At 36.7% G+C, this 20,446-nt stretch overlaps 1 protein-coding gene across 1 annotated transcript in view; it reads left to right on the forward strand.

Moving 5' to 3' along the window:
• The window catches only part of LOC101899892 (nuclear cap-binding protein subunit 1), a 49,914-nt gene that overhangs the window by 27,389 nt on the left and 2,079 nt on the right, over positions 1-20,446 (forward strand). The window contains exons 4-5 of the mRNA XM_059130622.1: positions 18,479-18,726; positions 18,799-19,042. Coding sequence (XP_058986605.1) covers positions 18,479-18,726; positions 18,799-19,042 — 492 coding nt within the window. The remainder of the gene's footprint in view (positions 1-18,478; positions 18,727-18,798; positions 19,043-20,446) is intronic.

Raw genomic sequence — 20,446 nt, forward strand, 5'->3', positions numbered from 1 at the left:
AGTGGCATGCCAAACTCATCCAATATTCTTGCGATATTTTTTCTCATTTGTATGACATGATGAAGACTATCTCCACCAGTCATGAGATCATCCATGTAGAAATCACTTCTTATCACCAGTGACTCTAAAGGATGCGACATTTCCTTTATATCTGCTATTCTTTGCAGACATTTTACCGCTAAATATGGAGCAGATGCAGTTCCGTAGGTAACTGTATTTAATGAATATGTTTTAATTTCATGATTCGCATTAAACCTCCAGTATATTAATTGGAATTTCTTGTCTGCATCTGCAACCCATATTTGTCGATACATTTTTTCTATATCGGCAGAAAACACATACTTGTGCTTCCTAAATCTGAGCAGAATACTAAACAGCTCGTCTTGTATTCTTGGCCCAGTATGGAGCACGCCATTTAACGAAGACCCTTTTGACGACTTACACGATGCGTCAAACACTACCCTCAATTTTGTTGTTGAGCTCTCTGGTCTGAGGACGCAATGATGAGGTAAATAATAACCACCTTCTACATCACGTAGATTCCTCACCAGGCTCATATGTCCCAACTCTAAATACTGTCTAAGGAATTCATGGTATTGCATCTTAAGCTCACTATTTTTATTCAGCTTCCTCTCCAATGCCATGAACCTTCTCCTTGCCACTATTTTTGAATCGCCTAACATGTCTGTGCCTTGCTTGAATGGCAGTCGAACTTCAAATTTGCCATCTGGAGTTCTTTTGACGCCATTATCAAACAATTCCTCACATCTTTTTTCTTCTGATGTAAGTTTTACCATTTTGGGGATCTCCTCAATCTCCCAAAACTTTCGCAATTCCTCGTCGCATGACGTCTGAATTGTTGCTACGACCTTAATATCCTTGGTAGATGTGTCGATAACCGCCGGACCACTAACTAACCATCCTAATTTTGTATTTTTTAGGATACTAGTCCCAGATTTAATCTTACCATCCACCAGTACGTCATAAAATATTTCTGCCCCCAACAACATATCTATTCCATTTGGTATGTTGTAATTGGGGTCTGCTAGAGTCATTCCCTGCGGAAAGTTCTCTTCCACAACTTTAGTTTCTGGCACGTTTGACAATATGGTTGGTATTACCAACACTTCCATATTGATATTATATTTTGAAGTTCTTGACTTCATTTGTATATCTACCTTTTCTTGGCATAGGCATTTATTCCTGGATAAACCTTCAATTTCAATTTGAGATCTTGTTCCAGTTAATCCTAATTTGTCTTTTAACGTTTCCGTCATCAGACAGACTTGAGAGCCACTGTCTAATAATGCTCTACAAGTTCTCCATTTATTTTCTTTGTCCTTTATCAAGACAGTAGCCGTTGCTAACAATACGCATGTATTCTCCTTATGCCTATTGTTAACGACCGCACTTTTAGAGCAAACTTTCTCCTTATGTAACAAGGAGTTGTGTTCGCCTTGACAACTTCTACAATTTATAGAACTAGTGCATATTTTTTTGTAATGCCCACTAGCTAGGCATCGAGAACAAATGTTGTTTTCTACAACAATGTTCCACTTTTTATCCACGGGAAGGACGCGAAATTTGGAACATTTGTTTAGCACATGCGCCACTGGGCACCCAAGAGGACATTTTTCCTTTGGTCCGTATTGCCCTTTCGTCTTTCTGTCAAAACGCCCCTCTTTCACATTTTGTGAAAGCGTTTTTGACATATCCCCCCCTATATATGTTGAGTCTACGGATTTTTGCTTACCGTAATACCCAGTGAATTGTTGACTCGCTTCTAATGAGTACTGCATTTGTTTCAGAAACTTCATTAGATCGTCAACTTTTGGAAGCTGTTTCTGTGCTCCTACAGACTGCTCAAACTGGATTCTTAATTGTTCATCCAGGTTTCTCTGCAGTAAATAGCACACGAATCCTTGATACATTTCTTCTGCATCAAGTCGTGTTGCTTCTAACGCCTGTAAACTTTCCCCTACCATGTCTACAAATTTTTTCACACTGTGTGAATTGTATGACACGTAAGGAGCATCTATGATGGATCTGAAATATATCGAAGTAGTAGCTCTTTTGTTAGAGTAATGATCCTTCAATATATTCCATGCCGTTTCAAAATATTCTTCTGTAGCGGGCAATTTAGATATTTTTCTACGTGCCTCGCCACTTACTTTCGCCTTTAACATACACATTTTTTGTGTTTTCGTTATTGGCTGATCGAGTACAAGCTGCTCGAATAATTCCCTGAACGATTCCCATTCTTCCATTTTTCCATTAAATACCGGAATTTCAATCGTTGGAAGCTTAAATGGAAGAGACATTGGTTTTTTCTCTTTCCTAGGAATTGCCATGAACCTGTCTTTTAAATTAAAAAAGAGTTCGGTTAACTCGTCGTCACCAAACTCATTAAAATATTTAAAATAAACCGCTTCGGCCTTGTTAAAATTTTCACGAATTTCTTCTCGTGGAATCTCATTTTCCAAGGCCTCATTCAAAATACCATCTAAATCACCTAAGGTGTACTGAAAATGTGACACCAGACGGGAATTAGAATTTATTTCTTTTTCCGGCGATGCTTTTTTTTCTGCATCGTTTTCTTTATTCTCCATGCCCTTACTCGAATTTGACGGCATTAGAGATAAACGCTTCGTATCAGAATTAGCAGGAAGAGCACTTGCGCCAGGAAATTGGTTCAACGTTAATGTGGAACCTCTTAAATTCCTAAATTCTTCTAACTTCCCACTAATTTCCCGATATTGTATCGCAAATTTTTCAATCACATCCTTTACTTGAGTAACGAACGAACTTGTAAAGTAATCGTTCTTACTCAATACATGGGATGGTGATTGGAGTCCCTTGTCATTTGCCTCAAACTCGGCACTAAATTCCAAGAAAGATTTACAAATTTCGTCCACTCGCTGTCCTACACTTTCTCCCCATATAGTTTTTTTTAACAAAACCTGCAACTCATTATACAATAGTGTCAAGTCACGGCCTAAAACTTGTTGTCTGTCTATTGTCTTTAAACTCTCCATTTTTTCAGCGAGTGAACTAAGCTTTCTTGGATCGCTTCCTAACAATAATAAGACAATTAACAAACAAAAATTGGACTTACCGACTTTAATCTGCTACTTTTTTTGTGTTTATTATTATTTTTTTTGTTTATTATTATTTTTTTTTGTTTATTATTATTTTTTTATTATTTTTTTTTTTTTATTATTATTATTTTTTTTTTTTTTTTTTTTTTTCGATTACTGCACTGCACTTTTTTTTCGATAATTTTTAACTTCACTACTGCACTGCACTTTTTTTTACTATTTCCGGCGCGTGTTTAAATCTAGGGGTCACCAATTTGTTAGGGGGAGAAAATTAAATAAGACCGCTCGATGTCGTTTCGTTGAATGTTCTAAGGGAACTAACTTTATTTTTTATCATATCTTTAAACTATCACTAAAACTACAAATACCAATACACTTATTTATTAGAGTACATAACAAATACTTCAACAGCCATTAGGATGCATGCTGTACCTAGACACTCTACCTTAAAGTAAATTCCCACAATGCAGTCATAAATGCTAGGGGTAATAAATGCACCCCACGTACACACAGCATGGCGGGTAATAAAACCTTTTATCCTTAAGACAACTAGTTGGGCGAGACATTTCCTTATCATCAATACAATATTTATGACTGACCCAAACAGACTACACATGTAACAAAATCATTTAAGTATTCTAGGAAGAAGACAACCGTGGCTGTTTTCTGGTGTACGTTCAGCCTATCTACAAAACTGTACACATACAATGTTTCGCCAAAGGAGCTAGAACCCATTATGACCTACAAATACCAATTTTCAGACAAATCCGTGAAAAAATGTGTCAAAAATCATCAAATATACCAAATCATGGACCCATACATATACCAAATCATGGACGAATACCAATTTATAGACAAATCCGTGAAAAAATGTGGCAAAAAAAATTAAAATACCGAATATCGGGAGGTACCTTTATATGGGGGCTATACCAAAACGTGAACCCATACATGTAATGTTTTGCCACACGCACCCGTTATGACCTACAAATACCAATTTTCAGACAAATCCGTGAAAAAATGTGGGATACGACGAATATTTAAGGATGTTACAAACGGAATGACGGAAAGTTAATATACCCTCCTTTCCACGGTGGAGGGTATAAAAAGGAATGTTAAAGGATGTTGGGTCAGTTTATATAACCTCCATCACACAGGGTGACATAAAAAACTGCAACAAAGTCAAACGCCATAATTTTTACATTTTTTTCTAAATTTTATTGAATGAAAGCAAAAAATGTCGGAAATAGCATCAAATTTTAGAATAAGTTTAGATTTTTTCGAATTGGTCACCTTTGGCACGAATTATGGCCTTCAAATGGCCAATGAAACCGTCACACGCTGCCCGAATGTTTCTCTGCGATATTTTTGCCCATTCCCGGGTAAGCGCTTGCTTGAGATGATCGACACTTCGGTATTTTTTAGTGCCAACCTTGCTTTCCAAAATGCTCCAGACATAATACTTTAACGGATTGGCATCCGGAGATTTTGGTGGCCATTGTGCGCTGGAAATGATGCGAGATACCTCATTTTGTAACCATTCTTGGGTGGCACGTACTGAGTGCGATGGTGCTGGGTCCTGTTGGAATGTCCAAGGTCTTCGGCCAAAATGTTTCCGTGCCCAAGGCTTTAATGCACCCTCCAGAATATTTTCGCGATAATATTCGGCATAATTAATCGGCCACGGTCGATTAATACCAGCGGAGGGCCACCATCGGCTGTTATGGGGGCCTACACCATCACCATGGCCGCGCTTGAGTTCTGGTGGCCAACCGAAGATGCACATTTTCAGTTGACCTCTTTGGCAAGTAAACGAGATCATTTTGTTTGTTTACAAACTGCGAACACGGACAACGAATGTTTTCTCATCGGAAAAAACCAAATTCGGCAGTTCACTTTCGGTCAAGCGAAGCAACTCTTTAGCTCTTTTGAGGCTATTTTCTTTCTTTTGCAGTAAAAATTCTTGCACATTTTGGAATTTCAATGGCTTTACCCCGAGCTCATTTTTCAACATTTTCCGAATGGAATATTGCGATATGTTCAGGTCACGAGCCATTTTTCGGCCACTGCGACGCGGGTTTCAATCAAGACACTTCTTTACTTTTCGAACCATTTTTGTTAATATTGCTGTTTTCTTCCGTCCACTTCCTTGACGTCTACGCTACCAGTAACGAGCGATGGTACGAGACACAAGAGATTTATTCACATTTAAATGCTGGAGTGCTCTAACGATAGCCACTTGTGGTTTTCCAGACAAATATAAAGAAATCACACTATTCTCACCAGAATGCTTTTGTACACTTGTAAACAATATAATGAGCTGTCACTGGAAAAATTTTAACAGCTGTCGGACGAGTGGCTTAGAGATGACAGCAGTCTGAAGTTAGTTGCAGTTTTTTATCTCACCCTGTACTAACATTGGAAACTGAAGTCCTTCCTCTATATAGAAGAAAGACTTTCAAAAAATATTTTTTAACAGCAAGACCTTTGGAATATCTTCTCTTGTATATGGAAGAGTTGGAGCTTTTCTATTGTACATAGAAGAGCTGGAGCTCTTTTATTGTCCATGGAGGAGCTGATGCTTCTCAACTGTCCATGGAAGAGCTGATGCTTTTCTGTTGTCACTGGGAAAGTTGGACTAGTTCGGTTGTCTATGAAAGAGCTGGAGCTGTTCTATTGACCATGAAAGACCTGAAGAGGGAGAACCATTCATTTAGAAGACCTTCGATTTTCGCCCTTAAAAGGATCAGCGCATTTTGCGAGCATTTGCATGCGAATCTGAACATAATCGGCTCGTCCATATTCAAAGACCCATATATCTGGATCCAAGAAAGAAAGGTTATAGTGTCAACTATAATTTGGCATACATATTATGGACTCCCCAAAGAGGGCCTATTCCGACTTTTAGGTTTTTTATATTCATTTCCAAAAAATCAATGGTTTTGATACAACTTCCGAACCCCATTATATGACCACTTGTTGGATAGGTATTTACATTAGCTCTCCGATGTTGCCAATATTGGTTTAGTAGGTCCGGGTCTAACCCTGGTGTTGGACCCGGAATTTCGGGTCGAACATCCGAAGTGGGACCTTTTACGACTCTGAGGAGTTTTTTTAAGATTTCGTGTCGAAAAAATCATTTGTTTTGATACTACTCCCATGTGATCACATGTTGGATAGGTATTTTCATTAGCTTTCATGTTACTTATATTGTCCATATCGGTTTAGTAGGTATGGGTCTAACCCGGGTCTTAGACCCGGCTTTTCGAGTCAAATATCTGGGTATCCGGGTCCGTTTCCCCGTAAAAATAACTTTCCCGGAATCAGGATACAAATACCAACACTGAAAAAAACTTTTAAAAATATGAGAGCTTTTTTACTTAACTAGAGCTATGCCCTGCCCTCATTCCAAATTTAGTACTTTTAGTACGAATTTCTAAAACCCCAGCCTTATCACATGCCTACGCACCAAGACTGGCTCTCGTGCAAAATTTTAACATTTTAACTTCAGCCGCTTCGTCTGGGCGTTGATTCTCAATCAGTCAGTTATTTCACTACTATTTTGCTTATATAGATTTCAAGGTTATAAATATATAATTACCATAGGATAAGCTATAAATTTCCATATTAATCATTTAGTAGGGAAACATGTTGTCATTTTCAGTGACAAGATGTACCTGTATTACTTCTTGTTAACATCAATTCGTTTCTTCAATGCCTTCCAAGGCCTCCGGCTGTCTTCCCTCGTAAAGTTTGCTAATTTGCTTCATAGTTAAAAAAAAAAAACATAGAAAACGCTGTGTTACAGTTATTGAAAAAAATGAAGTTAACCCAAACATAAGTTGAAATGAAAAACAAAGCAAATTACATTATTCTTTGACTCTAAACGCGTGCTTCCATTGTCCAGTGTTTTCCACGACGTCGCTGCTAATTAGCTTTGTTGTAACAATACCAAAAAATACAAAAACATGATTTCGCACTAGCTATAGCTGGTGGATAATCTTTGGGATAAATGTGTATGACACACGATTTTTTGTGTGTGTGAGTGTGGGGAGGGGGAAGTCAAGTGCAGATTTTTTTCCCAAAACCTTAATCTTTGACATCAAACATCATTGTGTAGCGGCGTAGCAAAAATTGTTTTCCAAACTTTGGCCTTCTACATTTTGTTGCTTTCAATTAACTTTGTCTTGTAAAGTGCAGAAGAAGATACCTCAGTTTGTGGCAGAATTTGGCGTTGCATACACTTGGAAAATGAGGCAGAAAATCTATTTGTATGTAAAAATCTTAAAATAAAACAACTCTCAGATTTCTTCGTTTTTAGTCGCGAGTTACTTATGTTTGAAAAATAAGAAAGGGATTCAAAATGCTCGAAATAGAGAAAGAGTAAAATCGAGTAAAAAGAAATTGTGTTTGCCAGTTTTGATGTTGCTGTAGACTGTCGTTGCTTTCTGTTCACCGTTTGTGTGTGATATACAAAAGGGAGTGGCTCGATATATTCCATCTTCACCTTTAATCTAAGTTTGATAGAAATATTACGATTTGCACAGCTTGGGTCAAATCGAATCCAAAAACGTCTGAAATGGATTTCTTTCAAAGATACATAGATGCCGTACCAATGCCGTTATTTCGATGAAACCATTTTGGAACAACTCTAGTTTAGTAAAAATTCTCCAATTTTTTGGAAAATTTTCCAAAGGTGGGTATATGTATCCTGATTCTGGGAAAGTATTTTTTTTTTCTTGGGAGACATATCCGGTTACCGGGATATTTGACCCAAAAGTCCGGATCCAAGACCCGGACCTACTAAACCGATATATACAACGACATCATCCCAAGCCCCAAGGCCGGCTACTTAAACAGAATAAATTTTAGAAAAAAAAAAAACTAAACAGAATGTGCCAAATATCATCGGCTCGTCCGGGTTCAAAGACCCACATCTCTGAATCCAAGAAACATAATAAAACATATTATAGCATTTTAGAAAGGTTATAGTGTCAACTACATTTTGGCATAGGTTTTGTGGACTCCCAAAATGGGACATTTTTCCGGTTTTGTGGGATTTTTTAAAAATCCGTGTCCCGAAAATCAATAATTTTGATACAACTCCCAAAACACCATCACGTGACCTGACTTATTGGATAGGTATTTTCATTAGCTTTCAAATGATATCTATATTGTCCATCTTAGTAGATCCGGATCTAATCCGGGTCTTGGACCAGTATTTTCCGTCAAATATCCGGGCATCCGTCCGTTTGTCTCGTAAAAATTTCCCGGAATCAGGATACAAGTATCTATCTCTAAAAAAAAAATTAAAAAAAAATACGAGAGTTTTAATAAATTAGAACTATGCCCTCATTCCAAATTTAGTACTTTTCGTATCCTTTTGGTATGAATTATCAAAAACCCAGCCTTATCATAAGCCTACGCTCCAAGACTGGCTCTCGTGCAAAATTTAAGATTTTACCTTCAGCCGCTTCGTCTGGGTGTTCATTTTCTGTCAGTCAGTTATTTCACTACTATTTTGCATATATAGATTTCAAGGTTATAAATATATAATTACCATAGGATAAGCTACTAATTTTCATATTAATCATTTAGTAGGGAAACATGTTGTCATTTTCAGTAACAAGATTTAGCTGTAACTCTTCTTGTTAACATCTATTCCCGTCTCCAATGTCTTCCAAGGTCTCCGTCTGTCTTCCCTCGTGAAGTTTGCTAATTTGTTTTATTATTTTCAGAAAACATAAAAAACGTTGTGTTACAGTTATTAAAAATATAAAAAAAAACTGAAGTTCCCCCGAAACATATTCACATAAGTTGAATTGAAAACCCAAGCAAATTTCATTATTCTTTGACTCTAAACGCGTGCTTCCATTGTCCAGTGTTTTCCACGACGTCGCTGCTAATTAGCTTTGTTGTAACAATACCAAAAAATACAAAGACATGATTTCGCACTAACTATAGCTGGTGGATAATCTTTGGGATAAATTTGTATGACAGACGATTGTGTGTGTGTGTGTGGGTGAGTCAAGTGCAGATTTTTTTTCCCAAAACCTTAATCTTTGACATCAAACATCATTGTGTAGCGGCGTAGCAAAAATTGTTTTCCAAACTTTGGCCTTCTACATTTTGTTGCTTTCAATTAACTTTGTCTTGTAAGTTAATGAAGATTCTTCAGTTTGTGGCAGAATTTGGCGTTGCATACACTTAGAAAATGAGGCATGGAACCTATTTTGAAGTAAAAAAAATGTTCCAAAAAATAATAATGAGAAACACTCAGAGTTGTTCGTTTTTACTCGCGAGTTACTCATGTTTGAAAAATAAGAATGGGATTCGAAATGCTCGAAATAGAGAAAGAGTAAAATCGAGTAATAACTTTTTTTTACTGATTTATGTATTTAGTAGTAAAACCGGTTTTGATGTTGCTATGGCCTGTCTTTGCTTTCTGTTCACCGAGTGTGTGTGAGGTAGCAAATGGAATGAACCAATATTATACATCTTCACCATAGATCTTAGATTGATAGAAATATTACGACTTGCATAGCCTGGATCAAATCGAATGCAAATCTCCTGAAATGGATTTCTTCCAAAGATACATAGATGCCATACCAATGCCTTTATTTCGATGAAAACATTTTGGAACTCTAGTTTAGCAAAAAATCTCAGATTTTTTTAAACATTTTTTCCGGAGCTAGGTATTTGTACCCTGATTCCGAGAAAGTATTTTTTCTTGGGGATGGACCCGGATATTTTACCCGAAAACCCGGTTTCAAGATCCGGGTTAGACTCAGATCTACCGATATGGTTATATACATAATTTATATATCATATGAAAGCTATTGAAACACCTATCCAACAAGTGGTCACATTATATAAATTAGTTCGGGAGTTATATCAAAATTATCGATTTTTTGGACTCGATTTTTTTAATAAATGCCCCAAAAGTCGAAAAAGTTCCCATTTTGGGAGTCCATAAAATTTATGCAAAATTATAGTTGACAGTATCACCCTTCAAAAATGCTATAATATGTGCTTTCATCTTTCATTCAGATCGGAGATAAGTGTCTTTGAACCCGAACAACCCGATTCTCTTCATTGCACCGAAACAAGGTTTTTCTAAATTTGATGATGTTTTAGTTAGCGGGGCTTGACATTTTCCCCTCTGTGTAAATCCAACACCGGCTACACAAACTAAAGTCTTTCTAAATTTTATTATTCGAAACCAAAGTTATATCAAAAAAATTAGGGATTTTTTGGACCCGGATTTTTTTAAAAAATTCTTCAAAGGTCGAAAAAGTCTCCACATTGGGAGTCCACAAAATTTATGCAGAATTATAGTTGACACTATCACCTTCCAAAATGGATCCAGAGATAAGGGTCTGTGAATCCGGTCGACTCGATTCTGTTCAGTACATCGGACCAAGGTTTTTCTAAATTTTATGCTGTTTTAGGTAGACATTCTCCTCTGGGTAAGTCCAACACCGGCTACGCGAATTAAAGACTTTCTAAATTTTATTATTAGAAACCAAAGTTATATCAAGATTATCGATTTTTTTGAACCAAGATTTCTTAATAAATCCCACCAAAGTCGAAAAAATCGTCATTTTGGGTGTCCACGAAATATATGCACTATCATCAATAAAATGCTACAATATGTACTTTTATCTTTCCTGGATCTAGAGATAAGTGTCTTTGAACCCGGATTACCCGATTCTGTTCAGTACATCTGAATTTGATGCTATTCTAGGTAGCGGGGCTTTACATATTCTCTTCTGTGTAAGTCCAACACCGGCTACGCGAACTAAAGTTTTTAAATTTGATTATTCGAAACCAAAGTTATATCAAAATTGCGGATTTTTTGGACCCGGACTTTTATTTTAAAAATTTCCCCAAAAGACAAAAAAGTCCCCACTATGGGTGTCTCCAAAATATATGCAGAATTATAATTTACGCTATCACCTTTCCAAAATGCTACAATCTGTGCTATATCTTTCCTAGATCCAGAGATAAGAGTCTTTGAACTCGGGCAACCCAATTCTGTTCAATTCATCGAAATAATTTTTTTGAGATTTTCTCCTGTCCAAAGTCGGCTACGCAAACCATTTTTTTAATTTGATATTTTTTAAGTAGCCTGCCTTCTGCCGGTGTTTAAGATTTCCTCCTAAGGGAATGTGAAAAACTGGCTCCGCCAAGCAAAGTTTTCCTAAATTTGATATTTTTAAATAGCCGACCTTTTGCCCGAGGCTTGAGGATGGATTTTCCCAACGACGGCTACGTTAAATAAAGTTTTTCATTCTGAAAATATAATGGCAATGTTCTGAACAGAATCGGGTCGACCGGGTTCAAAGATATCTTTGGAACCATGATAATAATATATATTGTAGCATTTTGGAAAGGTTATAGTGCCATGTATGGCATATATATTTGTGGACTCTCAAAAATGGGGTTTTCAGTCTTTTAGGGATTTTTTAAAAAATCCGGATCAAAAAATCGATCGTTTTGATGTAAATTCCGAACCGTTTCAAATAATCATGTGAATATTTAAGTTTTTAGCTTTTTTATACATATTGAACTCGGACTTTAATATCCGAATATCTGGGGCCTTTCCCGAAATCAGGGTACAAATACCTACTCCTGGACATTTTTTCAAAAAAAAATTTCATTCTGAAAATATAATGCCAATGTTCTGAACAGAATCGGCTCGACCGGGTTCAAAGATATCTTTGGAACCATGATAATAATATATATTGTAGCATTTTGGAAAGGTTATAGTGCCATGGATGGCATATATATTTGTGGACTCTCAAAAATGGGGTTTTCAGACTTTTAGGGATTTTTTAATAAATCCGGATAAAAAATCGATCATTTTGATGTAATTCCGAACCATTTCAAATAATCATGTGAATATTTAAGTTTTTAGCTTTTATATGATATATGTACATATATAATACATATTGGACCCGGACTTTAATATCCGGATATCTGGGGCCTTTCACGAAATCAGGGTACAAATAACGACTCCTGGACACTTTTTCAAAAACAAAAAAAAGGCTCCGAGTTTTTACTGAACTAGACTTAAGCCAATTATCAATTTATTGCGATAAATTGAAATGCCACAACAAAAATCTCTCAGTGTACATTGTCTTAAAACTAACAAATATTTTTAAATACAAGTTTAAATAAATTTTGAATTTACATAAATTTTCATTGACATTGGACATGTTTTTCCAAGAGATGATTAATGGCTACTTCTCTTCTTCGTTTTTTTTACATTAAATTAACCAAAAGATGGTACTTCTTTGCTGGCATGTCAAGGAAGACCTTGTTAACCCAGCAGTGTTGCCTTTAATGTTTCTTTTGGTACTAAATTTCATAAATGTTTCGCTGATTAACCTTATTTATTTATTATATGCCACCTCGACGAATTTTTCTCATAAAACCTTCAGCTTGAGAGGCGAATTAATAAAATTAAATTGTTTTAATTTTTTGGCATCAAACATGGCTCATTACAATCGCTAGGGTAGGCTTGCGTAATTCAGCGTCATACCACACTCTTGTCATATTGGAACATGCGTTTTTTTGCGAATGAAAACCCCAATCTTCTGCATGTACCATTCATTCATTCATTCATCGCCCATTCATCCATCTCTAATATCCAAACATCAATTGGATAATTTATCGCTTCGGTGCTATTCCGAGCTACAACTCTCTTATTTATGGTTGCGAACATGTCTAAGTGTTTGTTACTCTAATCGTGAATATAGACGTAATATTTTTTTCTTTTAATCAAAAGTAGGCACAACATGTATCCGACGCGGAGATATGTTCGTCTAAGATTACATGGTTGCATGCACATTCACATTGGGACGTATCGGAAATTAAATTGTAAAGGGAAGATCGTGATGGAAATTTTTTAAGCCTTACTACAGCAAAAATGTCTGTCTGAGTTAAGCAATTGACTGACTGAAAGATTCATCAACACCCAGACGAAACGACTGAAGCTAGAAGCTTGAAATTTTGAGTGAGGGCCACCTTGCTTGGAAGGAAAGGGTGTTTTTATACCCTCCACCATACATAGTATGGAGGGTATATTAAGTTCGTCATTCCGTTTGTAACTCATCGAAATAATAATTTTAGACCCAACAAAGCATATATATTCTTGATCAGCGTAAAATTCTAAGACGATTTAGCCCTGTCCGACTGTATGTTGTAGTCACGCTACAGTCAAAACGAATAAAGATAAGAAGCTAAAATTTTGCACAGATCTGTCTTTTGTATGCAGGTAGGTCAAGTTCGAAGATGGGCTATATCGGTCCACGATATCGTATAGCCCCCATATAACAGCACCTCCCGATATTCGGTATTTTGATGATTTTAGTTACATTTTTAATGGAATTGTCTGAAAATCCACACAAGTAGTTTCTTGTGGGTACTACCTCGGCAGAGAACTATCTATATAGGTCCACGATATCGTATAGCTCCCATATAACGGCACCTCCCGATATTCGGTATTTGGATGATTTTAGCAACATTTTTCAATGGAATTGTCTGAAATTCTGCAAAAGGTGTCCCTTGTGGGCATTTTACCCCCTCAAAAAGAATTGTCTATATAGGTCCACAATATCGTATATCCCCAATATAACTGTACCCCCCGATATTCGGTATTTTGATGATTTTACCCACATGTTTCATCGGAATTGTCCCCTAGAAGAGAATTGTCTATATAGGTTCACGATATCGTATAGCCCCCATATATCGGCACCTCCCGATATTCGGCATTTTGATGATTTTTGCAACATTTTTAAATCGAATTCTTTGAAAATTCACACAATGAGTTCTTTGTGAATACTTTGTGCCTGGAAGAGAATTATCTATATAGGTTCACGATATCTCATATCCCCCATACATGAATACCCCCAATATTCGGTATTTTGACGATTTTAGTCACATTTTCAACGGTATTGTCTGAAAATTCACTCAAGGATTTCCTTGTGAGTACTTTATACCCTAGAAGATAATTGTCTATATAGGTCCACAATATCGTACATCCCCCATATATCGGCACCTTCCGATATTCGGTATTTTTTAGTTTTTAACAGAATTTTTAATGGATTTTATTTTTTTGAAAATTTTCTAATTCGTCCCAAATGGTGGAGGGTATTCAAAGTTCGGCTCGGCTGAACTTACTGCTTTTTTACTTGTTTTTTGGAAATTCATACTAGAATGATACGAAAAGTGTTAAAAAATACTAAATATGTTACTCTTTGCATTTGAGAAAAGAAAAGTACTGTGAACGGTTAGAGATAAAAACTTTAAATTTGGAATGGGAATCGAGGTTGGGGAGTAGAGTCGACGTGTGTGTACTCATGTATACAAGAAGTACTACAATTTGAATTTGGAGTAACGGATGGAGATGGAATCCTGAGATTTGGAATTAACATTACTGGCAGAATGCAGAATTGGGATATGGAGAAAGTTTTCGAAATTCGTACTTATGTGCACAAAAAGTACTAAATGGTACTAGATTTGGCACAATTTCGATTGGGATGAACAGAATTCTGAAATTTAGAAGTAAGATTTCTATTGCGTTCTAAGACTGAGGGGTAATTAATTTTTGAAATTTGTACTTATGTGTACTAAAAGTTCTAAATTTGGTACAATTTGGATTTAGGTAATCCGATAGAGCTGGAATCCTGAAATTTGGAATGAAGATTATGTAGGAAGTTTTGGAAATTCGTACTTATGATACTAAATTTGATACAATCTGATATTGGGTTTTCACCCATCGTGCTTAAAATCTGAAATTTTTTTGAGGTGGTTTGTTACCGGGTGAAGGGATGGAGATAACATTCTGAAATTTGATATTTAGATTACTTATGGTATCTGTGTTTGAGTTATGGCGGTGGTTCGAAAATGAGTCCTTTATTTGTACCAAAATTAATAAATGGTAATAAATTTCGTACTGGGTGAAAGAATATAATCGGAATCCTCAGCTTTGATATCAAGGACTCTGTTGGTATCTGAAATTGAAATATTATATTGCGATAACTGTTGATGTATCTCAAATGAATTAAAATTGATTCAGAGTAGTTCCTTTCGGTTTCAAATTATAACTCCTTTAAAGCCATAATAGGCATTCAAAAAACGATAATAGTTTGTATGATCTTTACCTTAATTGTTTTAAATTAAATTTATAACTGAAAAATTTGTAAAAATACTACAAAGATCGATACAACCTAATCTTTACATGTGCGACCAAAGAAAAACGCAGTCCTATGCCGACGAATGGTTTTAGCCTAAACTCATTTATTTAGTTCCAGACAAATAATAACAGTGTTGAGTTATTCAAATCGAAGTACTTTCTTGGCGAAACAAATGTAATGGTGACAACAGCATAAAAACACACTCTGCTGCGACGTCACTATATTTTCTGTGTGCACCATTTGTGTTGTATGCTATGAGCCATGCAGATATTAGGGTGATCCGGTGGCTACAACTTTTATTTGCGAAATTTACTCTGTTGTTGTTGCAGTAACATATGTTTGTAAGTCGGCTGCTTTGATGGGCTGGTGCCAAAGATCTTCTGGTGCGAATGGTGTAGGTTAAATTAGCTTAAAGGTTGCGATGTTGTTGTGAGGGATAGGGAAACATAAAAGAGAAAGGAATAACAATAGGCAGATTTAGCAGGGAAATTAAAAATATGCAGCGTATCACTCGCTAGGCGGACGTTCTGCAAATCTTTATGAATCTATGCTTAATAAGAATTGTGACTACTAAACCATCATGAACTTAATTGAGACAAAACTCCTCTGGTTTATCTAGGCAACCGACGCTCTTCAGTTGCATTGAATAGGGGGTGAAGATGGCATTCATACTGTAATGGTTGACTGCATCGGCGATTGCATCAGTGTTTGGATGACTCAAACGGTAAAACCCAAGTTAGTACTGCAACGAAAGCTTATATTAATGCTGATGTACGGGATGGACCTTTGCCTCCTCATGTAGATAGTCAGTCCACTGGTGTCATGGCAAGGCAACCTTTTGTAGTTCTTATGACAGCATTCTGAATATTTTCCACTCGCGTTATAAGAGGTCAACAAGGTCTTCTTTTCCGCACCAGCGCTGCCGCCTGGCGCCTTGAGGACCTTGTTCTCTCGTTTCAATCTATCGCGCTGATGACTGAAATATGTTGTCGAATATGACACTAGGGAGACCGAGATAGTTTGTGGTCGGAAATTAATGTTCCTCCACCAGCACCATTCATTTGTATTCCCATCTCCGGAAAGGAAGAGGTTGAACATTTCCGGAGATATCACCCAACCTTTGGGAACTCCATGTTGTACACTACGGAGCTTGGACTTTTTTATTTCGGATTTGCATGTACAATTTGGGTCCACACATATAGTTGATTATTCCAGGTTTAAAACTTGACTTGGAGGGTTGACCTCTGATATATCTGTTCTGGTTGAGTCCTCGACTAACATGTGTGGATATGGCACCCAATGCTCCCTGTTTCCCATATACACTCTATGTATGGGTCACTGGAGACTACCTCAAGCGAGATAGGCCTATCCTGAAAATGATAAATCGGAATGCTGGTCCGAATAGTTTACTTCTTGTGCTTTCTTTTAAAAATGGGGTGTACCCATAAATATTCAGATTAACTTTAGTTTCTTTACACCTCTGCAGGAGTCATAAGATCCAATATCTCATCTATTTTACCTTGGAGTCCGTTGTAATTTCAAAATCGAATTTGTGCAAGTGTAACGTTAAATGAAACAAGTAAAAAAGCAGTAATTTCCGCTAGGCCGAACTTTGAATACCCTCCACAATCTGGAAGCAAATTTACAAATTAAAAAAAAATCCGTTAAAAAATACTGCTAAATCATAAAAATACCGAATAGGGAAGTTTAGGTTGAACCTGTGAATGCAATTTTCGTCATAGGCCATTACGATATTTAAATACGAAACTTGATACAATTCCGGTGAATAATGTCGCTAAAATCATAAAAATACCGAATATCTGAAGGTAGAGTTTTATGGGGGCTATACCAAGACCTGGACCTGCATATGAAATTTTTCGTTCACAGGCTGTAGCATCCATTACGAACTTAAAATTCAAAATTTGAAACAATTCCCTTGAATGAAGTCGTTAAAATCATCAAAATACCAAATATAGGGAGGTACCGTTATATGGGGGCTATACGAAGACGTGGACCTATATGAACAATTTTCTGTCATAGGATGTAGTACCAATTAAGAACTTCAAATTGCAAATTTGAAACATTTCCGGTAAAAAGTGTGACTCAAATCAATAAAATACCGAATATTTGGAGGTACAGTTTATGTGGGGACTATATCAAAACTTGGACCTACATTGACAGTTCTATGCAAGGATGTTCCTTACATAATAGGAACATATGCTACCAATTTACAGCAAATATGGGATAAAATTGTAACTAAAACGGACAAAAGCCCTTAAATCTGTCGTTACAGTTATTTGAGGGCTATACCAAAACGTGGACCTATATAGCCTATTTTCAATACCAAAAGTCCTTCAGAACACACAAACATCTGAGTAAAATTTTATCAACCTACTTCAATTCGTTCGCTAAGATAGAGCGATCGCCAAATCGACGTTTCAGGTCAATCCTAAACATCGTAGAACTCACGGCTGTTGGATTGGGAAAACTTTGTCCACGCATTTCATTCCACCCTAACATACAAGCACATATGGCTTTTTTGTGGGTGGCTTGTAGCATTGTTTTGTTTAATAGTGGTGAACGTGCATTGTCCTCTAGTGAGTTGTAACAAAAGAATGTGGTACAGTGGTAACGGACGTTGGCCACAAAATTCATTTGGAAAAAATTAGATTAACTATTTCCGTCTGGAAAATAGTTACAAATGCATATAAGAAAAGCTTTCTAATAAGGAATCAATTGGAAGCCGTTCTTTGCCTTCAATGTTTTTTAACACTTGAATCTTGTAAATCTGAAAGGTTCACCAAAGAACCACTGTCCATTACAAATATTGTTTCTATATACGAAAGTTAGTCTGTAGGCATTTTGTGATGTCTGAATACCAAACCATACCTAAATATGTAATAATCGCGATGTCAACGTAATAACAATTTCATTAAATAAATAAATGAAAGTGTATAGACCCATTGTTTATAAAAATGTTTTTGCTTAACGCGACACTTTTGCGTTCGGCAATTAATTGCAAAAACAGAAAAAAAAGAAATATTATCGCACACATGGTGGTCTTGTTTCTGTTTGCACTGCATTTCCTTATTTTTCGTCGTTTTTATAGTTTACACCATTTATGTAATCACAACAATTGTTTTTAATTATTTTATTTATTTATTTGTATTTCGTTTACAGCTTCATTGGCTGGCACCCAAGTAGCCCATCAACTGGTGGTGGCTATACGCCAAAAATGCACCCCCGAGGAAGTTATCAACATCCTAAAAGAATTGCCAAATTCAGGTGAAAATGCCGATCAGGAAATGTCGGAAACCTCGTTTAATCCATTGAAAATCGATGTCTTTGTTCAGACTCTGTTGAATTTGGGCTCGAAATCATTTTCACACAGTTTTGCGGCAATATCGAAATTTCATTTAGTTTTTAAGGTGAGTTTCTTTCATTAAAAATAGTTATTTTTAAAAATATTTTAATGAAAATTCTTTTGGTTTTGCTTTTAGGCCTTGGCAGAATCTGAAGAAGCCCAAATCTGCATACTTCACAATGTTTTCGAATTGTGGCAAAATCATCAACAAATGATGGTTGTCATTATTGATAAGCTGTTGAAGACTCAGATTGTGGACTGTTCGGCAGTAGCCACCTGGATTTTCTCGAAAGAAATGACTGGTGAATTTACAAAAATGTATCTTTGGGAGATATTACATTTGACCATACGGAAAATGAATAAGCATGTTATAAAACTAAGTAAGTATTGGAATTAGATTGTATATTAATTTTATGATAATTTACAGAAGTTTCAATTAGATAGGTAGAATCGAAGGACATGAACATCAAATTTAAAATACTTTGTAGCAATTGCTACATTTTGTATCTGTTATGGGATGGAATTATGCCCTTCTGTTCTACATGTTTTCTACTCAAACTACTCGTCGAAAATGTTGTACTCCTATTTTTAAGTTCAGTGTAAAATTGTATGCCCATATTCTCTTGACCTCCATAATAATGTAGGCTGTCCATATTTTTGTATAGGCCCCATTGAGAGCTTTTTTAATTTAGTTAGAGTTATTAACCAATATTGCTCTAATTCGTAGACTTCCGTTTGGAAATATACTGTGTTGTTATATAAGTTAATTGACCTCGAGGATAATATCAGTATGCAAATTTTCAGGAATAGTCTCCATTTAAGTTGAAGTCAGCCATCAACATAGGTTCTACACACTACATAGTAGTATCACAACAGCATTGCCCGCCATATCCATATATCTTAGTGGGGAGACAACACAGGAACAAGCTTGTTGGACACAGGAACAAGCATGTTAGAACAGTGTTGGTAGCCTTTGACTTGTCATATGTGTCAGTGTGAACAGCTATCTCGCGGAGCTTGTCGACTACTTTCACGCGACAAATATGAAAATATCCCCCAAAAAATCAACGGCCACAGTGTTTACCACATGGTCTGCGGAGATGAGAACAGAATTGAATTTGCAGGTCGAGGGAAATATAATAACAACCGTGAGCCTACACCAAGATCCTAGAGGTCACATTCGACAGCATGTTCAAGTCACAGCTATCAGCGGCAAAATGAAAAGTAAGACTAAGGTCCTCAAGGCGCTAAGGCGATGGCAGTACTTGGCTGGTCAGCTATGTATTCTGCAAAAATAAGTGCTACATACAGTCCTGAGAACTGCGATAGGTTGCCTCATCATGACACCAATGGACCATCTGCATGCTTTCGTTACAGTATCCGCTTGGGTGTTACCGTGTAAGTCGTCCTCACCGTTATATGGTAGACTTCCTCACCCAGGCGAGTCAGGAAGAAACTACTTGATCTATAGAAAATAGTCCAACGATACAAGGGAGGGTGCCTCAAGATCAGGAAGCTCATCCGGAAGGTCTGAATAGCAATCACACTCATGCGTCGGATTCCACCCCAGTCCATTGCAGCTGAAAAACGTAATCTGTATAGACAAACCATGGTAGTTTTAGCCCAACTACGTCCAGGATGGAGCAATGGTCTCTGTTCGTATTTGGCACGAATTGATAAAGATGTGCGGAACGTCAGCCCAGCGTGTGATACAGGCCCGCACAATACACTGCATCTTTTCAATTGCCTGCCTAACTTTCCCAACTCATTCCAGCGGATCTTTG

This window comes from Musca domestica, unplaced genomic scaffold (assembly GCF_030504385.1).
Source record: "Musca domestica strain aabys unplaced genomic scaffold, Musca_domestica.polishedcontigs.V.1.1 78, whole genome shotgun sequence".
NCBI classification, from domain to species: Eukaryota; Metazoa; Arthropoda; class Insecta; order Diptera; family Muscidae; genus Musca; species Musca domestica.